This window comes from Puntigrus tetrazona, unplaced genomic scaffold, assembly GCF_018831695.1.
Source record: "Puntigrus tetrazona isolate hp1 unplaced genomic scaffold, ASM1883169v1 S000000008, whole genome shotgun sequence".
Lineage (NCBI taxonomy): Eukaryota > Metazoa > Chordata > Actinopteri > Cypriniformes > Cyprinidae > Puntigrus > Puntigrus tetrazona.
The window spans coordinates 1703270-1729124 of NW_025047688.1; the positions used below are offsets into that span (position 1 = coordinate 1703270).

The window sequence follows — 25855 nt, forward strand, 5'->3', positions numbered from 1 at the left end:
CAAATGCAGACATATCAACTGGTCCATCTCAGCGAGACGAAACGTCCTGCCCTCCATTTGAACGTGGCTCTTCACATACCCAACAGAAATAGGCCAATAGGAAGAGACAGCTCAGCTAAACATGAGGATGTTCTTATGACCTCATGCCAAATGTTAAGAGTTATGGAGCGTACAGAGATAACGAAGGCTAAACGGGCAACATACAAGTTCGTAAGTGTCAAGCACTCGCTTACCATGTAGCTACTCAGACCAAGTAAACAATAACTGAAGTGCCACTTCACCCACAACACGGATTTCAGAGTCAAGAACTACGACCAGTTACAGAACAAGACAAAATTCAGATGCGAGGTTCGCAAAATATAAAATCAATAACCTGCTTCTTTATTCTGAGGCATTCAACACTGCTGTAAGATGAATGTTATTGGCTTTCGACAGGCCAATCTATGCAATAATTAGGTTTCTAAGCGCAACAGATGTTTCTCTATGATTTCATTCCTCTATGGAGCCCTGAAGCACTCACAGTTTATTGACATTTGGGAAACACATTCTGTGATAAGACCGAGACATCAATGATAAAAACATCAATGATGAGAAAAAACATCTCACTTCTCTTTAACCAGAAATCTATGATCAAAGTCAGATCATTTCCTGACGTCACTTTTTATCTCTAGGCAGCAGTAAGAGCTGTTTCATCTCCTTATGTACATGACAGTCAACATTACTGAAAACCTGGACTTGCACAAAGACTTTATCTTCTCAGAAAATTCAATGACATCTCTCTGGCGTAGTAACTTGCTTTCAGTGCATTCAACTCTCTACCAATTCTATTCCATCACCAGCCATTCATGCGTGACATACATTAGTGTCATCTCCGACGATGAACAGCCCTGCTGGGAACAAACCTACACTACACACTTATTGCAGACCTCAAACCTGAACTGGACATGCTTTGGCCACATTTTTACCAAAGAAACTTATCGTTTAGTTCTTACAAAAATAAACATTCTGTTATCATTTACGGACTCTCATGTCATTCTAATCCTGTATTTATTTTCTCTTTTTTCCATGCTAAACAAACCCCGGAGATCACTACCATTCAAAAGTTCAGGGTTAGTAAGATTTTTTTGATGATTTTGTCATGTCAGACCAAGGTTGCCTACGGACCCTTTTCACAAAACTGTGATGACGTCTTGTGGGTCATCATAAACCCTCAAAAGTTTTTCTCCTCAAAAGTTTTTTTTTAATTGCGAGAATTCTACCGTAAAAAAAAGTACAGTAACTTTTTTGGTTTAACGGTTTCCAGGAACGCCAATTTATGTTTTTTTTTCAATGTAAATTTTACAGGAACTTATAGTTTAACAGGTTTTTACTGTAGCAATTTATTTTTCAGTTAAAATCATGGTAATTGTTTTATGGTGTACTCTCTCATTTACTGCTCTTCAGGTTAACTCAACTATGACGACTTCCGCTGATGAGAGACACAAAAACATGAAAAAGGCCCACTGGATAAAAATACAGTAAAAGAGGAATATTGTGACATATTAATTCAACAACTGCTTTCAAATTAAAAAGTTGTATTTTCAGCTATATTACTCATGTGTTACGTGATCCTTCAGAAATCATTCTAATATGGTGATTTAGCAAAACATTTTAGTATTATCAGTGCTTAAAACAGTATTTGAAATAAAAATCTTTAAAGATATATCATCTTCATATGGTCTTACCAGTAAATGCCTGGAAATAAAGGCCATCTAGTCATTAACACACTTGCATAAATCTCTAAAAAGCTACGATTTTAAGCTTGAACGTCATTTTAAAATATTCTTTATAAATAATAAAGAGGACGGGTGTGGGAAATAATCAATATACAGTACATACTGTATACGTACAGCTTCGTCAGCCACACCCTGGAGCTGCTTATGGCTCCCTCTTCCCCTTTTTCTTCTCAGCTCCCATCCCCCAACTCTCTCTGAACTCACGTATAGGAAAGCGTTGAGGGGCCCCTGGATGAAGATTTGCCTGAAAAGGCTGTGATCCTAAGCAGGTGGCTTAAACTTTGGTTAAAAACAAGCTGTTGGAATAAAGCTGAAACTACAGCTCTGTATTAACAGTACTGATATACTAAATGTGCAATTTAAATTCAATTGCTGTCAAATGATTAATTGCAATTAACTGCATCCAAAATAAGTTTTTGCTTACACAGTGTGCACTGCGTACGATTGTATTTTTATATTGATGAAATGAAAACGAATTACTCTTTCGTTCTGACACTGGATATTTAAGGCCACAACACTCCAAGCCACTGGGCAACATCTGGGCACTGGCGAGCATCTGTTGGGCTAGTTTAGTGTGTTCATCACTTCAGCTGAATCAGCGCCGAAGCCGTCGAAGAGAGCGAGAACTTTGATTGGTTGTTCAACTAAGCGAACGAGTGCACGAGAATTGAATCGTCATGAACTAACAAGCACATTTGTTACTTGAAATTAAAAAAGTTAGCAACATCACTAATATTCAAAATGGTAAACTTTCTTTACATTTCGTATATCTGCATAGATTTCATATATCCTCGTTTCTCCTTTTGAATGATGGAAATATATTATAGATAGCAGCTGATACAGAGAGCTAATTGCTCTCACGCAGGCTCAGAACGCTACACCATCAGATTTCGTTACTGCTAGTTCTTTGATGTCGGATTGGTGTGTCCCAGCCTTAGAACCAACTTGACTACAATGGCTCTTTGGGTAGATCATTGCATATCTGAAAAACAATTATCCATTAAATCCATTTCATAGAAAATGCCTAAATTATCAAAATATTACTTTATTTTTGCTATATTAGCCAACCCTAATGGTGAATAACGGACGCCAACTGGGACCATGTGTCTTCTGAGGCCTTTACTAGTTTTACAGTATTCTTTACTAGAGGCCGCTGTGTTCTTGACCATCAATCACTAACATGATAAAAAGAGACTCCCAAGAAAACAATGACCAAACGCTCTGCTTTATGTTGTAAAATTAACGTTGCGTCCATTTACACAATAATATGGTCGGTCCACTGGCTTTTAAATGCTAAACAAGGATCTCATTGTCCCTGGACAGCTGCCTTTTCCGGAAAACAAACTGAGAAGAGGGGGTTGGGGAGGCGGTCTGAAGAATCGCACGTCCCACTTCAGAACCAGCTGCTACGGCCGACCACTAATGCAGTCTCCTCAGATCAGCTGCCAAGTCACACACATGTGTGCTCGCTTGTAAACGAGACAAGCCGTGAGCAAATCTCTTCATGTGTAAGAGAAAAGAACACAACACATACTAAAAACAGTGAGTTCCTTCAAAGTTTTGGAAAAGTGTGGCTTCATCAAAAATGAAGAAGTCACTTAGTCACAGTGTGTCTAAAGTACTGCATGCAGAAAAGGACTTAAGAGATATCAAACTGTGAGTCCTGGTCTGAACCCACCTTGAAATACATATTCTACCATGTCATCATTACAGCCTAAAGCACTGCCACGTCCATCTTTTTGAAGCACACACCCTTCTCCTCTCCCTAGGTAATATCTGACTCATGGGTTTCCTCTTCCAAACCTACTACAACCACAATTTATTGTCAATGAGAGAACCATTTGGTTTCAGCATATCTGTCCAAACAGAAACCCTGTGTAAAACCTGTTGGAGCACGTCTGTTGAGACTGACACCAGATGTATGACGACATCATTGCTGGCATGTGGTGCCTGGCTTTTCTTGTCTTCAAGATCTCTGCCGAATGGAATCCGCACTTAATAGCTGTTACTAAGGTGACAACGTCACACATCAATAGACTTCCTCAGATAAGACCTTAACAAGAAAACAAAGAACATGGATCTGCAGCACCTGCTAAGCCTTTAGGTTGAGCCGCTAACCTTAACAGGAATTTACACAAGACTAATAATTTAATAATAATAATAATAATAATAATAATATGTAGCATTTGTATCATTAGCATAAGTATTAATGATTGTCGACCAGGAATAGGGTAATTTAAAAGATGGTACAAACAAGAGATCAAAATAAGAAGACCATATGAACAGATTATTGTATGTGAAAGCAGTATCAGAGCCTGCACTTTTTTTTTTTTTTTTTTTGCCTTTAAGCAGTCTGTAAAATGGTTGTGTGAGAGCTTGGTATGAGCTCTCATGATAGGCTCAATAGAATTTACCTACAGGGAACTTGGTCTTAAAAAAATCCTGCAAAGACTATTCAGTAAATTATACTTTTCTGGAATTAGTTCAAATGTAAGGACAATTCTCACTGTGTAAAATTTTACAGGAAATAACAATGCAACTAAAGCCCAGTTCAACCAATGGCTTTTGCGATACAATGTTAACCTGAAATTCTGTCAGTGCCTGAATATTTGGCGGCCTGTATTACAGTGTGACTTCTCCTCCGATGAAACGGCCTCTGTTTTTCAAGGCCAACCATGATTAGAATTAATGCTAAAGATTTCTTCTATCCGCTGTAAACGCTACACCTTGCGATCACCGTATGTGTTAGGTTTGCTAATGTACAACTCCAGAGAAGTTTTTCTTTTTCTTCCCCAATCTTTGCTGTCGTGAAGTCCGACATTAATAACAACTGAAATCTCAGTGTGACATGATCATCATGTTCATACAGTCTGAAAAGCAACAGTCGTAAAAGACTAATAAAAGTTGTTACAGAGTGAGCCTGGCTTACAACTTTAAGTGTAGGACAGCTGAAAGTAATGTCTATACACTGGAGTTTTTTTTTTTACCTGAAAAGCCAAACCAAATCTTGTGTCTGTCATAAAGTCATAAACCCTACACTCTCCATGTGAACAACTGAGACGTCATTTTCTATCATTTCTGGGAGTTATTGTCATGCTTGCGGTATGTTCGAGTGTTTGTTTTTCTGATCAGTTTGCTTTTAGTGAATTATTTGATGCTGTGTGGCATCATGACTGCAAGCTTGCAACTTGGTCTGAGTTTGGGAGGGACTTTGAGACTCGGACTCCAAATGAATCACTACCGAGAAGGCTCAGGCTCAAAAAGACACCATTTTTAAGAGAACTTTAAACAGCCTCCTGCATCATACTTGGCAGTAAGGCAGAGTTACTTCCTGTCGATGGTTTCATGAGATTGAGAGACAAGATCTCCTGTGATGTGTGAGACAAAGGCTAAGCTAATCATATAAGCTATGAGAACTTCAGTGGCTTTACTGAATGAATGCTGTGTCATTAAAAGGAACTGCAGTAAACTTCCTGAAGCACGCTGTCAAGCAAATGAAAATAGCACATTTCACTAGTCTACTGCCTCTGAAGAACAAAGAGAACCAGAATAAGTGCTCCATACATTGTGGCAAGAGTTCAACAATGTGCATGAACTTCCTGACGAAAAACAAATGACATACTGTAAAAACCTAAGTTAGGACTGATTTCTAAAAAGTCTACAATATAAAAGGTTTTCACGGTTTCAAAGTACTGTATGCATTTCAGTCAATAAGCACAATGTATGGGCTACATTTATCGTGCCCATTTTCTTTACAGTGCTAACCTATTTCCTTTTGAAACAGGAAGACAAAAAATAAAGTGCTCTACTGTTTCAGTAATGTCTAAGCTTCATGTGTGACATGATGACATTACCATCCTTTATTAATCATTCAATGATCATTTCAAACACCACTGCAAATACTGCCTTCCAAAAGCTGTTATGAGCACCGAAAAAACCCCACTGATCAACAGGCTAACCAACCTGTATTTGAATTTTTGATTTTGTTGAGTTTAAGTCCAGTTATTTCAATAATGTTGACAAATCTCAATATTTGCAAATTTTAAAAAAATTAAATACTGAACTACTGAAGGGGGTTACTCCACCTCAAAATTAAAATGTCATCAATCACGTAACTTGCCGGTCCAAAAGATTAGTTCATCTTCAAAACTCAATTTAAGATATTTTGGAGGAAAACCAGAAGGCTTGTGACTTTCCCGTTGGCTGCCAAGTAGCGCATGCAGTTTGCATTCAGTGGATACTCTCCAAAATGTGGAGTAACCCTTTAACTGCTGCTGAAGCAACGATGCCTTCAGTCCATCAGTTACTGCTGAATGCTACTTGTGATTGCAAAAGACAGTATGGATGTACGCATGCAGAGATACGAGGAGTTGTGCTGAGGGTGCAGGAAAGCTTCCACACACCCACAGAAGCTGACAGAGCCAGATGATAATGGAGTGGGGTGAAAGGTGACACCCGCCTTACCAAATCCACAGAGAGAGACCAAAGAGAGTGTTTTTTTACTGCTGCGAGATGAGGCGTTAGACAGCTGAAAATCAGCTCAGACGCACAAATCAGATAAATTGGGTGAATAAAGATCAACGAAGAACTAAATGTGTAAGCACAGAATGAAATTGGCAAATAAAGATGTCAACTCAGACATAAATAAGAAATGTGCTAAACGTCTGACTAAATTCGTTCCTTGATCTTCGTGAAGCAGTGCATTATTTGACTTCATACCTTAAAGACAACATGAAACATTTCAAACAATAATTTTACATAATCTGAGCCCAAGACAGAACATTCTCCAAAAACAGGTAAATCCATCGGGAGTTCCCAGGTAAAAAACAAGTACACTTCCATAATGTAATTAAAGTGCTCTATTTTCACACACTCATTTTGAACTTAATATACCAAAATGTATTATTTAGAACTTAAGATAAACTTAAGACCATCTACGTGTACTCACCTGTGATATTTGAGACACCATAAATATGAACTAAAATGCTTTTTTAACATACTAGCATTGTTTTTAAGTGTATTTAGTTACCACTTGTAGCACACCTTTTTCATACAATAGTACACTCAGGTAATACAAGTGTTAACTAAATTTTTAAATACAAAAGGTAGTATGTTTATATATTTATGGCATCTCAAAATAGCACAGTTTAGTAGACTAGAAATACTAAGGAATACTTTTTTTGTACATAGAGCACGAAAACAGAGCACTTTAAAGAAGTGTACTTGTCTTTTTAGCCGTGTTGACGATCAAAATGCAGGCACTACGTTTAAGGGGAGGGGTCAGCAAGAGGGACGTCAGCTGATATTGTATGGGCAGAGCGCATAATTAAATTTTGATAAAAGATTGCCAAGACAAATGGATTAAGGAATATTTATCAAATGACTTTCACAATAAGATCAGGAACATGCATTTAGAAAGTGAATAGGGTCGATTTTGACTTCATGTTGACTTTAGGTGAACAATACTACATTATATCCCAAAATAACTCGCTATTGTTACACTGTGAATGCACAAAATTGTAATGCTGGACATATAGCAATAAGGTCTGAGAAAATACATCTGAATGGGCACATTCCTATCTCTATTACTATGACAGAAGAGGGGACAAAAAGACATCTGTCTGAAAACAGATGGCACAGCTGTAAAACTGTAACAACATCATCCATCATATTAAGGCAGCGATGGTAGTTGAGGTAAACTAAAATTAGCTGCTTATGTGTTACTGATGATCCCTGCTTGCGAACATTTTTGGGTCAAGTGTGTGGTTTTAGAAGGCTGGCCAAACAATCGCCACTTTTCCGCACTATTTTAAAGGAAACTTTCAGTCCTGTCAATAGCACTTTCATTAAAACGTTTTACATAATAGCTGGTGCTTCTGCACCGTTTAAAATAATAAAAGAATAGCCTAAATCGACCAATACATAAAAAGTTAAAATAAACTGACCAGGTAATGAAACCAAGAATTGGTTGTGGGTGAGCAGGAGTGTAATGTGTCTGTGCAGCTAAATAAATAGCCTTTAAAACCATTATAATATAATTACTAGAGACATGACGTGACCGTGCGAGTTCTTTTGTTAGATCACTGCTTGCTCTAGCTAATTGGGTGAAACTTATGAACCCTTCTAAAGGGTCACAGGATCGGGAGAGCAACAATTATTTCATTTATAACAAGTTAGTTTAGTTTAATTAGCAACTGATACATGTTCATTAGTCATTTTTTCTTTATTAATTGTGACAATCCCAAATATTTTCAGGTGAACTGTATTAGGATCTTTCACATATCAACTAGTTGCTTCCAACTAGTATGCATCTATATCTCAGATGAACTAATAACTACGTGTTAAGTGTTTGGGAAGGGCAATGCGCCAATACACGTCACAGAGCTCTAGCAATTTGTCAGATTATCAATGTCAAGGTTACGTTCACGTGACACTGCAATGCTGCGAAACTTACATTTTTTTATAAAACTTATTTTAAAGCAAACACTATTTAAAAACGCAACTATCATATGTATTGTAGTGTCATAGAATTACATTCCCGTCACGCACCCTATTAATTACTGGGACTGATTCTTTAGTTACTCATAACAACTGAAATCTAGTATTTTCTCCAGGTTTGATAATAATGATTAGAAAAGACACCGACATCTATTAATTAGACCTATATTGCAAAGCTACGAGTAACATTTAAAATGCATGACTAAAAATTGTACTATGCATAGCAACTCTATGTAATCGTTATATAGGAGATATATGTATGCATGCATGATGAGATATATATATATATATATATATATATATATATATATATATATATATATATATATATATGACACATACATGCATACATCCATCACTAAAGCTAAATAGGTGCATGCAACAGCTGGAAAACATAGTTGGAGGCAAGTAGTGGATAAAATTATAAAATTTACAATGTTACGAACAGCATTACAGGTCACTTGACAGTACATAGCAGCAAAGACACAATTACTAGTATCACTACCTGAAAACATAAAAATTGGACTGTGTCCTATGGTGTGACATGATACAAGTGTAGTAAAAAAACATACATATAACATGAGAAAGATGTATCTTCACTCTTAGAGTTACAAATAGCATCAATGCTATTTCATACTTCAATGTCAGAGCTTACTTTATTTACGCTTTTGCTGTCACACCGATTCGTCAGCTACCCCGTATCAATTAAACTGAAGTCAGTACAGGATTGCCTAATTCAGAATAGTTGATACTACGTGTACCATATAAATATATATTATAAATATTGGATGACTAACGATAATTAATTTAAATTTAGAAATAAATGGTGTCAGAGGTAACTACAGCCTCAACTAACTCCCTGGCAGTTCATCTCTGATTTAGTCTCCTGTACTAGCAGGACCTTCTTAGCATTAAACCGCACAGGAAAAAGTTCCCTGCCCCGGACCAGTGCACGCCGTGCCCGTTCAACCCACGGCGGGGTCCCGGTATCGGTTCAGCTCTGGGATAAAGCACGCTGTCCGATTTAAAATGGGGCACGTCGTATTTCACCTAAAGGTGACACCCGAAGGCACTCAAATCTCAGCTCGCGTGCCCGACTCGGTCGATGCGCACAGATGCGCCATTCTCGCGTGTTAAAGCGGTCGGGATCGGTCACCGACGACCTAACGGCCGATTTCCCGGCGTCCAAAAAATTGATACTCACTGCTGACTTTCATGCTGCCGAAAGCCGACGGCTGCGGCACTGGCTTGCAGCTCTCCGCGAAGGAGGTGGTTCTGGGCCGACCAGACATTTTCCAATCCCGAAATCCCACGCGTCTCTCAGAGTAAAATACGCTCGGCTGTCTTGAACGAATCCGTTTCGACCCACGGCGAGCGGTTTGCCTCAAATAACAAGGAAAAATGGGTGCGAAAGCAACTCGGCGCGATCGTTTTCTTCGGTGAGCTCTCGGGCGTCTGGCGTTCAGATCATTTTCCCCGGGAACGCTTTTCTATCGGTATCGTCTTCAGGGGAGAAACCTCAGATAAATTCGCTCGTGAATTAAGGCGCTCATGAAATTGGCCTTTTCCCAGATCCCCTCGAACAAAACCCACCGATCCCCGTCTCTTTCTTTCTCTCTGCCTGGAACAGAGATTTACACAAAGACCACAGTCCGTGTCTAAAATAGCCTCACGACGCTGAGAAACCGAAGCGGCTTTTCATCACCGTTCAGTATTTTTTCATATACTGAGGTGGAGACTCAGCGATCCTGTAGCACCAGCCATGGCGGCTTCCTTGCTCTAACCAACGATACTGAGAATTTTCCAATTGCCCAATTTCAAGACTGCTATCCTCGACCCACTTAACTCCATGCACACGGATGAACGAAAAGGAAATCCAAAATGTACGCGGCGAGTTCAAGAAAGGAGTCGAGCGCGCGGTTCCGAAGGGGAACGGTGTTCACAATCCCCACGGTAATTCAGAAATTTCCTTTTTATTTCTTCTCCGTCGGTCCGTGCTCGTTCTCTTTGTCACTCCGACCGACGAACGCAAACTGCGCAGCGTGCGCAAGAGCTGCGATAGGGCTGAACGACGCGCGGACGGGGTTACGCCGCGCCGCTGCGTCCGGAATCGGAAAAATGTGAACGCGCAGGAAGGCCTGGGGAGGTCTGAGACAGCCAATCCGGCGCCGTTCCACGCGGATGGGCGGGGCGCCGGCGAGACACTCGGCCAATCGGAGGCGTCCGTCCGCAGAACACATGGCGTAATTCGCCAATCCGTCAGGGTTCTGCAGTCGTGGATGACGCGCGGAAGTCGCCATTGGGCGGGCGCGTGGAATGACTGATTGCGAAATCATCCAATGAGCGTAACCGAGGAAAAGCAGCGGGCCAATGGCGAAGAAGCATTACGGGGCAAAAGTAACCAAGCTGCACTGTTGCTAGTCAGCTGAGCTCTTGTGATCTATTCCGTGACCTGACGCCTTGCCATTGGTACAGTGTCATTTTCAAATAACTCACACATGTCTTCGACCAATTTTTGATTATAATGACTTATTTAGCATGTCAACTCTATAGTAATTTATAGTATGCAACCATATTATAGTAAAGTACTGGAATTAATATAATAATAGAGTATAGCGATAAATAAGAACTTAATATTTTGTATCTGAACATGTTTACAGATGATAGTTAACATGATGGATACAATCAAAAGTCATCGCAGATTCCGGTTAATGTAGACTTTAACGTGTAGCCACTTCAAGGAAGCCTTTCTTTTGCAGCAGTATTTTACAATCCCACAAAATAACTGTGCAACCCGGAAAGACAAAATGATCTGCCTCCAAATTATACATCACTGGGTATTCTTGGGTCAGAAAGACTGTTAAGATTGGCAGTGAATGTGCTGAAAAAAAGAGGCGATGCTACAACGTCACAATGCTAAAACAGCAGAGTTACTGTGATCTTTTACTTCTCTGTTTAAAAAATGCTATGTCATTCGCAAGTCTGGCTTTTACTTACAAGCAGTTCCATTTTCTTGAAATGTGTTCTGTTCACACCGTGTCTATTATTGCTTGATGACAGATGTGGGACTGTTTTATGAATAGTTTATCAATAGCTGAGTTCGTTCCGCTATACTTTTGTAGTAAATACTGTATTTGATGAACATCTATCCTACAGTGTTGGCTTCTTAATCGGTGTATTCTTTGACCTGTGGTGTATTTACAACCACCAGGAGAACTGTTTACTGGGGTGTTGTTAAATAAGATATCCGACGATGTATGCATTAGAAAGTTTTCATTTTACATATCACTTTTTGCTTTGCAAAGCGGGAAAGTACACATTTCAAAATGCAAGAGTGATGTACATGACACGTTTCAGCTAAAACGATTGCACATTCCCGCAGTGGGCTTGCATAACATCCAACATAATTGCTTATTTAGATTACAGATTGTCCCTTTCCTCCGGCCATCGACGTTACTGTGCTGTAGATCTGCGGCGCATGTTTCATTTGCAACCTTTGTACTGTATGCATCCTGAATGTTTCACAGTGTCTGTGCTGCTTTTCTGCGACACATTTTGAGCACATTTTACAGTGATGTTTCACAAATAGCCTTACATCTGCAATAGAACAAGTGATGCAATTAATGCAAGTTGCGGTGTTCTTTTTCCTTAATGCAAATACTTCCTTGGGCCAGTGTGGATGTTTTTTTGGCACACGTGCGCAGATGTATATACTGTTGTACACACATTTATCCACGTGCACAAACAATGATAAACACATCTCATCGTCTTTTAGAATGCTTATGTAATCACGGTCATGTATTTGTTTGCAGATGCTCAAACCTTTCAAAGAAGGATTCAATAACAAACTTGGGTTCATAGAGAAAACATGTTTACAAGATGGACACAGAGATAAACATATTCACGCACACACAAAAATATTTACATAAGCGTAATATATGCATATGTATATATATATATATAATCAGCTTTAAAAACACTTTTTGAAGAAATAACTTGATGCAGCCCAAGTTCTTCAGTCACATTTCCTCCTTAGAGTTTAAATTAGATAAATAAGGAGATAAACAAATCTATGACAGCCTTGGTAAACATAAAACATAATTGTCTATAAAAATTACACACACAAAGACTAGGCAAAAATAAATACAAACCGATGGACTTAACCAAAACAATGAACTGTGTGTAAAAAATCAAGCATTTCAATAGGATTTATCAATTGGAAAGATTTAATTTCTAGAATAGCCTACTGAATAACACAGGATTGCCTTTTTAAATAATTATGGAACATAATAAGAATTCAAATACAAAATAGAACACAAAAGTCTAACTTCACAGCTGATTGTTTTTTGACAATATTTGCATTGGAATATTTCCTCCTTATCTGACCTCCCCTTTAAGCTGCACAGAGTTTCTAAATAAATTAATGTAAATAACATTGTAAAAATCAATCGTGATTTAGGATTTTGAATTATATTTTTTAAATGTATAACACATGTATAACAAAGTTTATAGATATTCCTGAACCTCTATATTAATAGCTTTCTTGAAGAAATAAGTGTAAACACCTTTTTTAACAAACAGGAAAGACCCCGATGGTCTTGGTATTGGCTCACTTTCCTTCTCCACTCAAATGGCTCATTTTCAGTAGTTATGTTAATCAGAGAAGAGGTAAGCAAGACCAATAATAACTACTTCTTCATGACCTTGTACATTATGTTCAATTTAGGTTTCTCCTTTACATTATATAAATGTTTTAATCTAAAAAACAAACAAAATAAAAATCTCTACAAGTTCTTGTTATTAACAAGTAAATGAAATGTGTAAACATGTCCACATTTTTCAAACATATTTTCAATAAAAACGGGGTAATTTACACACATTATTTCAGATTCAATTTCACATCTGAAAACCCGAATTAAAGAATAAAAGACATAGTTGTCTCTGTCAAAGCCTTTCCTAGTTTTATGATTTGGTTAAGAAATAATAATAACTTATACAAATTCTTCTAAAAGAATTTACCATTAATGAGAGTTTTATTATTGGATATGTTTTTACTTCAGACACCACCAAAAATATCTAATTTGCGTTTTATTAAACATAAGTTTTACATAGAAGAGGCTTATTTAAGTGCATTTGTAATGTACAGTACTGGTCAAAAGTTTGGAATAGTTACATTTTTTATTAATTCTCTTCTAATTTAACTATTCTAACTCTTCTATTTTAATATATTTCATAATTTAAATTCATTTTTATTATCAGAAGCCATTACTCCAATCTTCAGTGTCACATGATCCTTCAGAACTAATAACAGGAATACAGTATTGCTGTTATTTGTTTCTCATAAATAAGTTGTAAAAATAATTTTCAAATGAATGCAGCCCTGCTGAGCATAAGAGATTTCTTAAAAAAAAAAGCAACAAACTAAAAACTTACAGATGGTCTGAATAATATAACTAGGTCCAAACAGAACAAAAAGAGCATCATGTCAATTACAGCTAGTGCATGTGCAGTCTGTTCAGACAAAGGTTGGTTTAACGTCCACTTTAAAGTTCACAACAGGATGTACTGAGTGGTAGAAGTCCTCATCCTCGCTGTCAGAGGTCCCTGAGGTGAGGCTGTCTGTGGAGTCGTAGGGGTGATGACAGGTCCCGCAGTAGGGCCGCTGGTAGTAATAGTCCTCTGAGGTGCTGGAGTCGGAGTCTGAGTAGTCATAAGGCTCCTCTGAGTGTTTCACCCCCTCTATTAGTCCAGCAGTGGCAGGCTGAGGAACCTGTCCCGTGAAAGGCGTTATGGAGCATTTGTGAGAAGAACCTTCCCAACTCTCTTGTCCCAAGCCACGTCGAGCCTGTGCCTTCTCATCCCTTCTCCTCCTCCTTTCCTCATGCCACAAATCAGGTCTTTGAGAGCCATCGTCCCTCAACTTTTCAGGGTCCATTAGTGCTGATGGCCTCCTGCGCCCTGGAGGAACCGAACCTGGAAAATAGTAAGGGGGAGGTCCACCTCTCGAGGAGTAAAAAGGAGGTCTGCGTTTACGCATTAGATAGGGTGAGATGGTGGGGAAAAAGAACTGTAGAGGAGATCGAGGAGAAAGAGCCGTGCTCAGTTCGTCCAGATCCGCCCGATCGGGTGATTTGATGGAGCTGCTTACGGCATCCACGCTCAGGTCCTGCAAGATCTCCACCAGCTGCTCATTGGTTACAAAACCCAGTCGTCCTGCTGGTGACATGGCGGGAAGCTCAAAAGAGGCTGATGGCACTGGAGATTCAACCTGAGGTGAACTACAGAGACCAGGACTTATTGGACAAGAACCCTGGGCTCTATAGTCTTGATCCAAAGGCAGATCTAGTGGCTTCTCCATAACCTCTTTTTCAAGACTCGTGTTTCTGAGATTGTTCGTGGTTGGAACTGCATCTTCTGTGCTTTCATTTAGACTTACAACCTGAGAGACCTCATTGGAGGAGTTATCTTGAGGAGGTGAATACCTTGCCTGTGATGATGAAGACAGAGGAAGTTCAGCAGCTGCTGGACCTTCAGGGGATGTTTGCTGTGAGGTAGCGTGAGCGGGAAGCGGTGGAGGAGGTACATAGGGAGGTGGTGAGAGAACTCTGGTGGGAGCAACCTCAGAGTATTTCATTAGCATTGGAGAATCAGGAGATACCACTGTGGTTTGGGTGGAGGTGGAGTTGAGGTTCGTGTTGGAAGAGTCCATTTCTCCTTCGTCCAAGGGGTGGCTAGCAGTCATCAGTTTAAGCAGTTTGTCCTTTGCATTGTTGACTTGTTCCTGTAGGCTATCAATAACGGCATTCTTCTGCAAATATGGAGGACACATGGGAAAAATGTTTTAAATCCTCATCGCCTTAATCATGGTCATTATCTGGAACGACTAAGTAGGTGTATGGTTTAGATGCCAATTTTACAGGATGTGAGATCACACAGCGGTGCCTTGAGGAAATGTAAAACAAAGGATCCAGCCTCACTCGTGGGGTAGTGACGCAAAGCACACTGCAGTCCACACCCAATGCTGGAATTCACCATCACTCGCTCAAACAAACCAGTAACCACAGTGTGCACAAAACTAGTTCCATCGCACTGTAATCAAATGTACTTCATGTTGGATTTCGTATTGGCTTGAAAAACAGACCTAAATCTCTAAATGCAAGTTCTCGTATTTCTTTTAAGCTTTCAGCCTTTTCTGATCTATCTATCTATCTATCTATCTATCTATCTATCTATCTATCTATCTATCTATCTATCTATCTATCTATCTACTTACCTTTCAAACAGTCTAGTTCAGGGGTGCCCAACCCTGTTCCTGGAGATCTACCTGCCTGCCTGAGTTCAGCCCTGATCAAACACAACTGAACCAACTAATTAGTATCTGAAGCAACACATAATCATAGATGTGTTTGATCAGGATTGGAACTGAACTCTGAAGGAAGGCTGATGTCCAGGAACAGGGTTTGGCACCCTTGAGCTAGCTAGAAACCATTCAGAACACCTTAGCGACCAACAAGGAACACCAAAGTAATCTAGCAATTATATAGCGTAATACACACTATGTTATGTATCCAACACACATGAAGGATTAGTTCACTTCTGAAATAAAAAAAAAATGTTACCCCCATGTTATCAAGATGTTAATTTATTTTTTCAGATAAAATTTTAGGTTTTTGAGGAAAATATTCCAGGATTTTTACCCTTATAGTGGGGACCAACAGATTAAAGGTGCAAATTGCAGCTTCAATGCAGTCTTGAAGGGCTCTACACAATTCCAGCCAAGATGAAATGGTGAAATTATCTGTTATTTTAAAAAAATGCAATTTGGATCTATGTGGAGAAAAATCCTGAAAGTTTTTTTTTTTTCAACAACCATGATTTCCTTTCCACTGAAGTACGACAGAAATGAACATCTTGGATGACATGGGTGTGAGTAAATCATCAGGATTTTTTTTTTGTCCTGGAAGTGAAGGAATACTTTAAAGTGTAAATAACATCACAAATTTTACTATGGGCTTCATGAGGGCACATGTCCCTCTAGGTTTTGTTTTGTGGTGTGTGGGCTATAAATTCTAAAAGGTACAAAAGTGAAAAAGCTTTGCTTTGAGTAATGAAGACCTAATAATTATAGTTACCTCATTAATGAGTCTTTTCATGGTGTCGTTTTCTCCAAGTAGATAATAGATCTCATCCTCGCTGTACATGGAGTGCGTGGTCTTGCTGGGACTACTGAAGTATTTGGCCATTTGACTGGGATGAGAGTTTGTCTCCTCTTCAAACTGTCTCCACTGGGTCAGCTAGACAGAAGAATAACAATAATGAAGATGTAGGTAAAGCAAGAAATTGCATTAAATTACATACATTATCAACTGTTTATGGAGTATTCGGTTACTGAATTATTGAAATATTGTTGAAGGGGTGGTTTTTGATGAGGCATTTTTGATCAGGTCTTGAATGTTTCCCCTTTTTGCCAGCCTTTTTATCTTAAGCACACACAAGCTCTTTGGTTCTGATCGATCTACAATGAGCTGGTGTAATACCCAAAATCCACACTTTCATAAAACGCCAACATTAGCAGTGTTCTCTCCAAACGTACAAGACACATTGTGTGAACACATTTGATATTTAATGCTGACTCATCTCTTGCTTCTGCCTTTCCTGTGGTAGATTTATCGATTGGTTGTGCCTCAACATAAGCCTCCTGATTAAGTTAGAAACTCAGAAACAAAGACTGACTCAGAGGTTGATTGCAAATCACAAGACATTGGCAGTGAATTTACCGGGACGTACTTGAGGGACAAACAGTAGACAGTTAATTGACACAGTGCAGATGAAGATGGCTCCAGACACTACACTGTAGACAACATTGGGCCAAGAGTACAGGTAAAGAGAGACGGGTACAGCCACAGCACTCGACGTGGTGACCAGGCAGACAGCACCTATGATGGTCGTAGACTGGTTTACTGGAGGTAAGCTCACATTACTTGTCAGGCCCGCAAGATACGTGCCGTACAGGAGGAGGCTGCCCTGTGAAACAGGAAAGAGAGACAGTGTAAGCGTATAAACTATAGTGTAATTAATTCCAATGAAGGCCAAGCTGAATTTTACCTTTAGCACAGAGAGCAGGATTACCCACAAGTCAGAGTAGAGAGAAGAACAGGAGTCTAAATGGGACAGAGAGTAGGACGCATCCCGTTCTACAACCTGAAAAAAAAGAAACAACACAAAATACTTTACATAAATGCTATGAGCTTGCATCAGTCATCTTTAAAATGGCTTTTTACATCCCTCTATACTGAAATAGTGGCTGCGAAGCTTCAAAAATGAACAGATCCTGACTAAATTATGCTCTTTTCCTCACACTATCGCATAGTGATTGAGAAGGCTTGAAATCCTGCATACAGTGGACTACGTCTATACTTTTTTATAAATATTTGTGTACCTTGACCATAGCACTGATGGAGCGAGAGCACTTGATGGGATCCGTCAGACCCCAAGCTGCTAGAACAACAACATCCACTAGGACCAGCAGAGCAACCAAACCCATCAGCTGGATGTCTCTAATAATCTGAAACACAAGCGAACAAAGTACTTGGGTGAGGCCAGCCATATCAAGCAATGATTTGTGGCCTATTCGTGCACAGACATGTGTTACAGCTCACCACTCTCTTGTCGGGCACACGCTGAGTGAACACTCGGTAGAGCCGCCATGTTTTCCCAAGAATGGGGCCAAACACCAGAGAGCTGCCGATACACAGGGTCCACATCCGCGCCTGAGATGGTACAGAATGATGATACACGCCATTTAACACAGGAACAGCTTTTAACCGTGCAAATCATGACAAAGAGCCTGGAACCTGTTTAAATCCAACAATAAGGATGACCTACTGCATGAGTTTAAGCCATCACTGAAAATTATCTTCATATTGCAAATCTTGATGTCAAACATTTGTTTATAACTGCACTGCTTTTAAAAATTCTGTTTGTGTAGATTTTTAGCAAAAGAAAATTTGCATTAATTTATATTGTTATAATATAACATATAATATAGTTATAATATAATATGGTGGATATATTTTTCCTGATGCAAATGCAGTGCAATTTTTCCATAATTTTACCATACGATAGTATTTGTAAAATATTATTACAATTTAAAATAAGTTTTCTATTTGAATATATTGTAAAATGTAATTTATTCCTGTGATTATCAGCATCATTACTCTATCCTTTAGTGTCACATAAATCACAATCCTTCAAAATCATTCTTATAAGCTGATTTAGTGCTTAAGAAACATTTATTATTATTGTCAAATAAAGCATTTATACTGCCTAATATTCTTTGCAGAAACTGTGATGCATTTTTTCAGGATTTTTAAATGAAAAGTCCAAAAGAACAGCATTTGAAATAGAAAAATCTTTTGTAACATAAATGTTTTATGTGGTTTAATGTGTCCTTGCTGAATAAAACCATACACACACACACACACACATACTTTTTCACTGCTAATCCATATAACACAGCAACACATTCACATACAGACATACACAACATTCAAACAACTAAATCTAGAGACATTTCTAGCATGGATAACAGGTATATAATCCCTCACATATGTACGGTTTGAGAAGCCTTACAGCTTAAAGTAAATAAAAATTCAGCTAAACATGTTTGGAAAGTAAAGGAAGTTTATGGGGTTGTAAAATGTAAACAGCCATTTAGCAATTGAGCCAGCTGTGTAATTTATAGGAGTTACATAGAGAAGAGGGTCTTAGTTTTTGAACGCCAACTCGATCAGATTACATAAATAACTGTGTGTGTGTGTGTGTGTGTGTGTGTGTGTGTGTGTGTGTACCTGTAAGACAGCCCTTGATCCTGCTCCTGACAGCGGGGCTCTCTCCTCCACAGCGAATAAGAAGCCGCTGCTGTATGTGAGTACACTGCCACACAGAGTCAACACATTCAGATTGGGACTGGACATCTTCACTATCCTGCGTCAGAGGCACACAATCAAAATCCACGCCGAGGGCTGCGCTCGATGGACAAAAGGTGAGGAAATGAGTCCTAAGAGATCGCGTACCTGTTGTTTTTGAAGCGCAGTGTGAACATGAGGAAGAAGAGCTCCAGCAGAATCCCACAAGAGAGCAGAGTCCAGACGACAGCCCGAAGAGCAGGAGACAGAGATGGACTCTGAGCATCCACACCCCTCTACACACAGACGACAGGACTATATCATTTGTTGCACCAAAAATTCTAAAGAACGCCATTTTCAACTAGTGGCCTTGCTCAAACTTGTGTGTTTGTGAGTGTCTTCGGTGGTGGCCGGGTGAATGTACCGCTGAGAGCGCGCACAGTCTCTGCAGGACGTCCCAGCCCTGCTGGATGTTCACTCCGGGGGAGACGAAGCAGACGCCGGACTCGCAGCGAGAGCTGCAGTTCAGTCCTGTCTCCATCACTGACCCGAGCTCTATCTCAACTCATACACACATCCTACAGGACAGAAAACACAGTACAAATACTGTTAAGATAACAGAAAATAGTTAAGATACATTTGCGTCTGAAACATACATTAAACGCTCAAAGTTGTCTAGACAGAAGTATCGAACGGCTAGAATACTTGATTCTGATTGGTCCAATGTGCCATTCTGTGCTCATTGTGCAAAAATATGTTTATATATATATATATATATATTATAAGATGAATTGTAATATTATAAGATAATTGTAAGTACACTGCAGATGACTGAACACACGATGGCGCTGTTATTCATAGTGTCTTCAGTCTTTAATACAGTTTAATACAATACTCTCATCTCAGCCTGTTTTGGTCATCTGTCTTTATAAGGCTGTAAAAGTAATGTGAAACGATCTGTGGTAATATATGACCTTTACTATTTTTTTCCTACTTGTTAGAGTGACTTCTCCAGATAAAGATATCAGCCGCAGTGCACACAGCTCTTGTGTAATAATAAGATACAATCACAGTAATTATTCAGTTCACCTTCTGATTTTTTGCATTTGTCCAGCAACCAAATAAAAAGTGAATTCAACTGGATCCGTCACACTTCGAGTTCCCAAAAAGAAGAAGACAAAGAGGACATTTAAAGCAGACATCCCTCCCGTGTGACGGTTAGCATAAAAAGTGCAGGCTCATTCTCCTCTTCATTACATAATTACACCTCTGATGTTTAAAAACTGTAATCACGCTGATCCTCGGTCCAGAATGAAGAAAAAGGAGGGAAAAGCTCAGGCTTGCTTGCCTCTGCAACGCAAAGTTTTAAAGAGCTGCCAGCAAGACAGTAAATCCCACATGGATGCGCAGATTACCCCTCACAATACAGCGCTGTGCGTCACATCAGCAAAAAGAGCGCGTGTGTGAGCCTGAAAGAGCAAACCGCATTACCTGTGATCTTCACAAGGTCTGATGTGTCTGAGTGTGCCGTGTGCCAGGCTGCGTGACGCATGGAAACACCAGCAATGCTCTGCTCACCTGTTATACAACTTACTGTCATATTTTTCGAGGCCGCTTTTCCAATGCTTTAAATGTGGGTGTGTTGATCCCTCCGTCCTGCTGAAAATATGTGTTTATGAGCAGGGCATGTGGGGAAGTGATATGAAATGCATTTGGGAGGTTGACACATCCTTTGCTGATTCTTTAGTGTTCTTCATTTCAAAGTTTGGCCCGGTAACTAACTCATTGACTAACTAACTAACTAACTTTAGGTATGTACTTATTTATTAAGGCTTCTATTCAGTAAGGCGCGCTACATTGAATACAAAAGAAAAAAAACGTTTACATTTTTATATAACATTTCTATTTGAGATATTCTATTCCATTCAATTCTATTTCTATTCTGTTCTTTTGAATGTTCTATTCATCAAAAAGAAGGTTAAAAAAACTGTTTCTTTTTTTTTCGAAAAAAGTTTGGAAGCCAGCAACATCTTATTTTTTTTATTTTATTTTACAGAAAGTCATTAATATTTCTAATCAGTAAGTGGCTAGAATTAGATGATCAAAAAAGTATTTGTTCATTAAAAAATAGGTGATTAAAAGTATCAATAATACTTTTACAATAAAGTAAATTTTACAATAAAGTAACTTTTCTTTTAAAACTAAAAAAGGCATGGATAATAATAATAATAATAATAACAATAATAATAACAATGTTTTTTTTCAGTAGCAAGTCATCAGACTTTTTTGTCAGAAACATGGAGTATAAGAAACGTTTAAAAATCTTACTGACCCCAAACCTTACCATACAGTATATATTGAATATTTGTAATTAAAATGTAAAAACATAATTTATTACACTAAAAGACTACTTAAAGTAAATAGTGAAGGTAAAGCTTGTTTAAAATAGTGAAAATGCAGAAATGGCAACAGTTTACAGAACTTAAGATATACACTATATATATATATATATATATATATATATATATATATATATATATATATATATATATATATATATATATATATATATATGCATGCAACTTTAAATTGAAAATGGTGATATTGATTCGATTAGTTTTTCCCCGTTTATTAAAGTGTTGATCTCGCACCTTTCACTATCTCATATTTTACTCTAATGTCATGCCGTCTAGCCAGGACGTCCAGTTTCTCATGATCTCGTTTGTTTCTGATTCTGTGTCAGTATGAAAGAGTGACTAAGCTTCAGAGTGAGTGTGGCAGTGACTGTCTGTCCAGGAGCCTGAGGCACAGGCATAAATACAAGCACCTCACAGACACACGGTTACTAACAAACAAACGTCTCGGATACAAGCGGCGGGCTGTAACACAGCGACACGTGAAAGTACCAGTAAAAATAAGACAACACTCATCGCTTTCAGGCCTAAACCTGTCATACGCCGACACCAGTAAACAGTTTTGACTTTATAAGACGCGAGAGCTGCAACACTAGTTTGTCACGGCTGTGTATTTTAGTAAGGAGGCATCTGCCAAACAGCTACATGTAATTTAACATGTGATGCAGGTCTAGGCTAGTCTGGGAAGATATGTGAGACTCAGACTTGAGTCCAAGAGGAAAGAATTCTTACAAATGCTAGCTGTGAGTCTGCAGACTTCAACTAATGAGTCAAGATGAGTCACAGACGGAGACAAAACCTAGCTGCTGTTCAATACAGAGGAGTATGTGGAAAAATAGAAACGGCCCGCATAGTATGATGTCAACCTATCATTCATTCAATTTGACATCTACTCGTCTTGTCGTAGATGTAGCATCACAACAAGAGCAGCCCAAACTTATTATCAAGCCGTCGTTCTCACTTCTTACAATTACATACTGAACCTTACAATATTTATTTCAATAATCTAGTATTATTGACACGGACTTCGCTGAAAATATGTTCGATTTTAGAAAATATGTATTCGGGTGTTCTAGTAGCTAATTAAGTTTGACTGTGAAGGTCTTTGCACACAGTTCAAAATTCTCATACGAGCTTTGTACATGTAAAATAAATAAATAAAATAAAATAAAATAAATACGTCACATCATCCTTCATAATTTTTTTTTTTACAAAAATCGGACCAGATTACGTTTTTTTCCATTTTGCGTCGTGAAAAATGTGAATAAGGACCTTTAGTGTGTTTTTTCCTCATTTACGAAAAATAGCATGCATAGTAATAAATTATAATTCTAATAAGACTTAAAATCCTGTAGCTGAGATATTCAGTCTTATCCGGGATGAATTGGCTTAGCATGTATTGTCTTGTGAGGATGACTGAAAATCAGCATGAGCTTTAATACAAACATCTCTATAGCGTAAATGAAGAAATCTGATGTACAAATGCATTCCCTGATTTGTTGAGGTAGAAGTGATGGTTTTTATTAAACCCTTTTGTCAATTAGCAGCAAGGTATTTCGTTAATTTGATGCATTTCGTACATAGACTTACTTTGGGCATGGAGCTTTTGGGAGTAAAAACCGTGATTCGCCCCTTGAGCTGATTATTACCGGCGTGACTGATGTTTTCAGACTGGCGTAGCCACGTTAAATAAAATGATATTACTTTGAATGAAAGCAGTTAATTAGATGTGAAGCGTGTTTTCGTCGGAGCATATTTACGATGCAGTTTCTTTAGATTGTCTCTTTAGCTGATTAGGATCATCAAAGCATCGGCTCAGGCATGTCAGCGCTACCAAAACAATCTCCCGAGCTAAAACTTCAACCGATGTGTCAGTGATTTCAGTAAGGCCGCGCATTATAAAATCAGCTGACGTTATAACGCTTTAATTCCTCCTGCGAAGGCACCAAGACCTGGCGTTCGTATCGCATTTTCATGTGACATCTCTGGTCGGGGGTGGCTTGGAAATTCCTCTAGTTCCTTCCTAAACGTGTATTGTCATCTGTCCCAATATAGATCAGTAGTTTACAGTTTCCTGCAGGCACGACCGCCGCAGAGAGGCATTTCCGACCATTTTTCACTTTTCTTTGCCGATGGCCTGGAGACGAGCAGCTCACGGCCGCTTAGTTAAGGCCGGGTAACTAGCACTTCACGTGCTTTGCTCCTCAGCACGAGCTACACACGCGTCTCTGTCTCAGAGAAAACACTCTTCTAGGTAGTGTATCGGATTCATCCCCCCTTTGAAGTACACGAAGTCTCTCACGATTAAACGATTGAGATAAATGTCGATTTCGGTTTATTCCGGCAGGCCTGGGACTCGCGGGTTAATAACCAGTCTGCTGTTTGATGCTTCATTATGTTTGTATTGCTTGTTCATCTCTCGCTCTGGAATGAAGCGCAGACTTCAGAGAAGCGACTGAGACACGCCGACCGCAGGAAAGCGCAGCCAGTGTGTTTGAGGATCACACATGAACAATCCCCCTCGCTCTCTTTTAATCCGTTTAGCAATTTAATCTAAGCTGATCAAGCAGTATAAGAATGCCAGTTATTATTGGTTTACCCCCCTCGACCCGACGCCCGCTGAGAAGACCACAATAACCCGCCAAATGAAAGTCAAACGGGGGTATTTAGAAGCAAACCAGGCTAATAATAAAATCACTATTTAATAATAAATATTTAATGGCTAATAACAAAATCACTTTATTAATATTATTAAATATTAATAATAAATGCATTTATTTTATTAGATTATCTTTCGGTTCAAATTTGTCTTTATGCCTACTAATATGTTGTTGCACATTATTTTGGTGTAAAAAAAAAAAAAAAAAAGGCATGTGCAGCGTGAAAGCGCGAAACAGATCGAGCAAACCTGGGAAGGAAAGGCGCTCCTGTCCCGACGTCCTCGACACGAAACATCGCGACATCACGGCGCCAGGAGTACCGGGGTCGATCCGAGGGCCCGGGACGGCTTTTATCGTCTGTGGTGAACGGCTCGGAGTGAATGAAGTGGAGAAACACCGAGAGCGAGAGCGGACTGAGTCAGACACAGAAAGAGGAGGAGGCTGCGAGGGAGGGAGACGCGCAGAAACACTCGCTCTGGAAGCGCGCTGTGAAAAATGGATATCCTTGGTTAGGCGGTGCTTAATTGCTTTCGCTCCGGAATAGGTGCTTTCTCGAGTTAACTTATCTTAAACGGGCTGCTTTTGACTGAGTTTTCTTTTTTTTTTTTTGCGCGCGCGGTGCGCCCGTTCAGCCAACTGCTTTTTGCGCTTCGTCCAAGTGGATAGCAGCTGCGGAGTTCGTTGTTTGTGCGGCGTTAGTTGATTTAACCGAGGGGTCTCGCGGGACAGGGCGGCGCGTGGGATAGGGTGGATCTGTATGGGAGTCATTATAAAAACAAAAAAAATATCATAACACACTCCAGTGGAAAGAAACACACTCCTGTTTGTCACACCTGCTCCATTACGCAGCGGCGAGCGCGCGCGCGGTAGCACAACAGACTGGTTTGGTTTTTATCTCGTTATAATTTTTTTTCCTTTTTGCACGGCAGACTGATCGTTCGGAAATAATAACTTATTATTAAAATTAAAACTTCACAGGTTTATTGTGTAGTCGTGCGGTTAGCTTTTCCTTGGAAAGGAAGTGCTTTTTGTTTCTTTAAGTCAAGTGGTACGGTAGGCCCCCTTTCGCAAATTAAACCAAAAAACAAATACACGGTTGCTATTAAATTAAATTAAACCAATTTAACCACAGTTCTGCTAAGCATAATTTAAACACAGCGTCTGTAGTGAAACTGTATAAAAATGGTATTATTGCATATATTGCATGAGACAGTGTTTCTGACAAATAAGTCGTGCAATGCAATTTTTTTTTTAATTATAATTATGATATATTATTAGAAAATGTAGAAGTTCGTGTCCTGTGTTTCTGTCAGAGCAGTAGTGGTTTTCTCCAGCAGATGTCGCTGTCAGACTCATACACAGACGGATAAAACTTTTAAAAGCAGTATCAATAAATAATTATTTCGATAATAGTAATTTAAACTTAATTTTCAATGCAGCTATAGTAAGGAACACAGATTTGGGATTAGGGGCTTTGTGAAAAACACGGATGAATTATAGGAAAGAATTTGAATTCTCGATGCACAGGTCGGCGTCAGATATTAAAGATATTTTAGAGATTGCTGTATCTGCTCATCTCTTCTCTGCTCCTGGAGACCGCT

The 25855-nt window shown here is 39.1% G+C and overlaps 2 protein-coding genes across 7 annotated transcripts in view; both read right to left on the bottom strand.

The window, feature by feature from the left end:
* gsk3ba (glycogen synthase kinase 3 beta, genome duplicate a) overlaps window positions 1-10389 on the bottom strand; it is a 43961-nt gene extending 33572 nt beyond the window's left edge. The window contains exon 1 of one of the 4 annotated variants that reach the window (XM_043229607.1): window positions 9478-10389. In XM_043229607.1, coding sequence (XP_043085542.1) covers window positions 9478-9565 — 88 coding nt within the window. In that variant the 5' untranslated portion in view covers window positions 9566-10389. The remainder of the gene's footprint in view (window positions 1-9477) is intronic. The other 3 variants (XM_043229608.1, XM_043229605.1, XM_043229606.1) reach the window with 3 other exon arrangements.
* A 3281-nt stretch (window positions 10390-13670) lies between these two features.
* Window positions 13671-24936, bottom strand: gpr156 (G protein-coupled receptor 156). Of its 3 annotated transcripts, none has more exons than XM_043229591.1 (10): window positions 24503-24936; window positions 19605-19758; window positions 19349-19476; window positions 19124-19208; window positions 17933-18043; window positions 17713-17838; window positions 17379-17474; window positions 17061-17297; window positions 16406-16567; window positions 13671-15081 (listed from the first exon to the last, which is right to left on the bottom strand). In XM_043229591.1, exons 2-10 carry the CDS (start codon window positions 19719-19721, stop codon window positions 13789-13791), a joined length of 2355 nt encoding a protein of 784 aa, XP_043085526.1. In that variant the 5' UTR covers window positions 19722-19758; window positions 24503-24936; the 3' UTR covers window positions 13671-13788. The 3 variants fall into 3 exon arrangements, with proteins under 3 accessions (XP_043085526.1, XP_043085525.1, XP_043085527.1); XM_043229590.1 differs by having other exon boundaries at window positions 19124-19259; window positions 24503-24934; XM_043229592.1 differs by lacking the exon at window positions 24503-24936 and having other exon boundaries at window positions 19124-19254; window positions 19605-19746.
* Window positions 24937-25855: the final 919 nt, after the last annotated feature.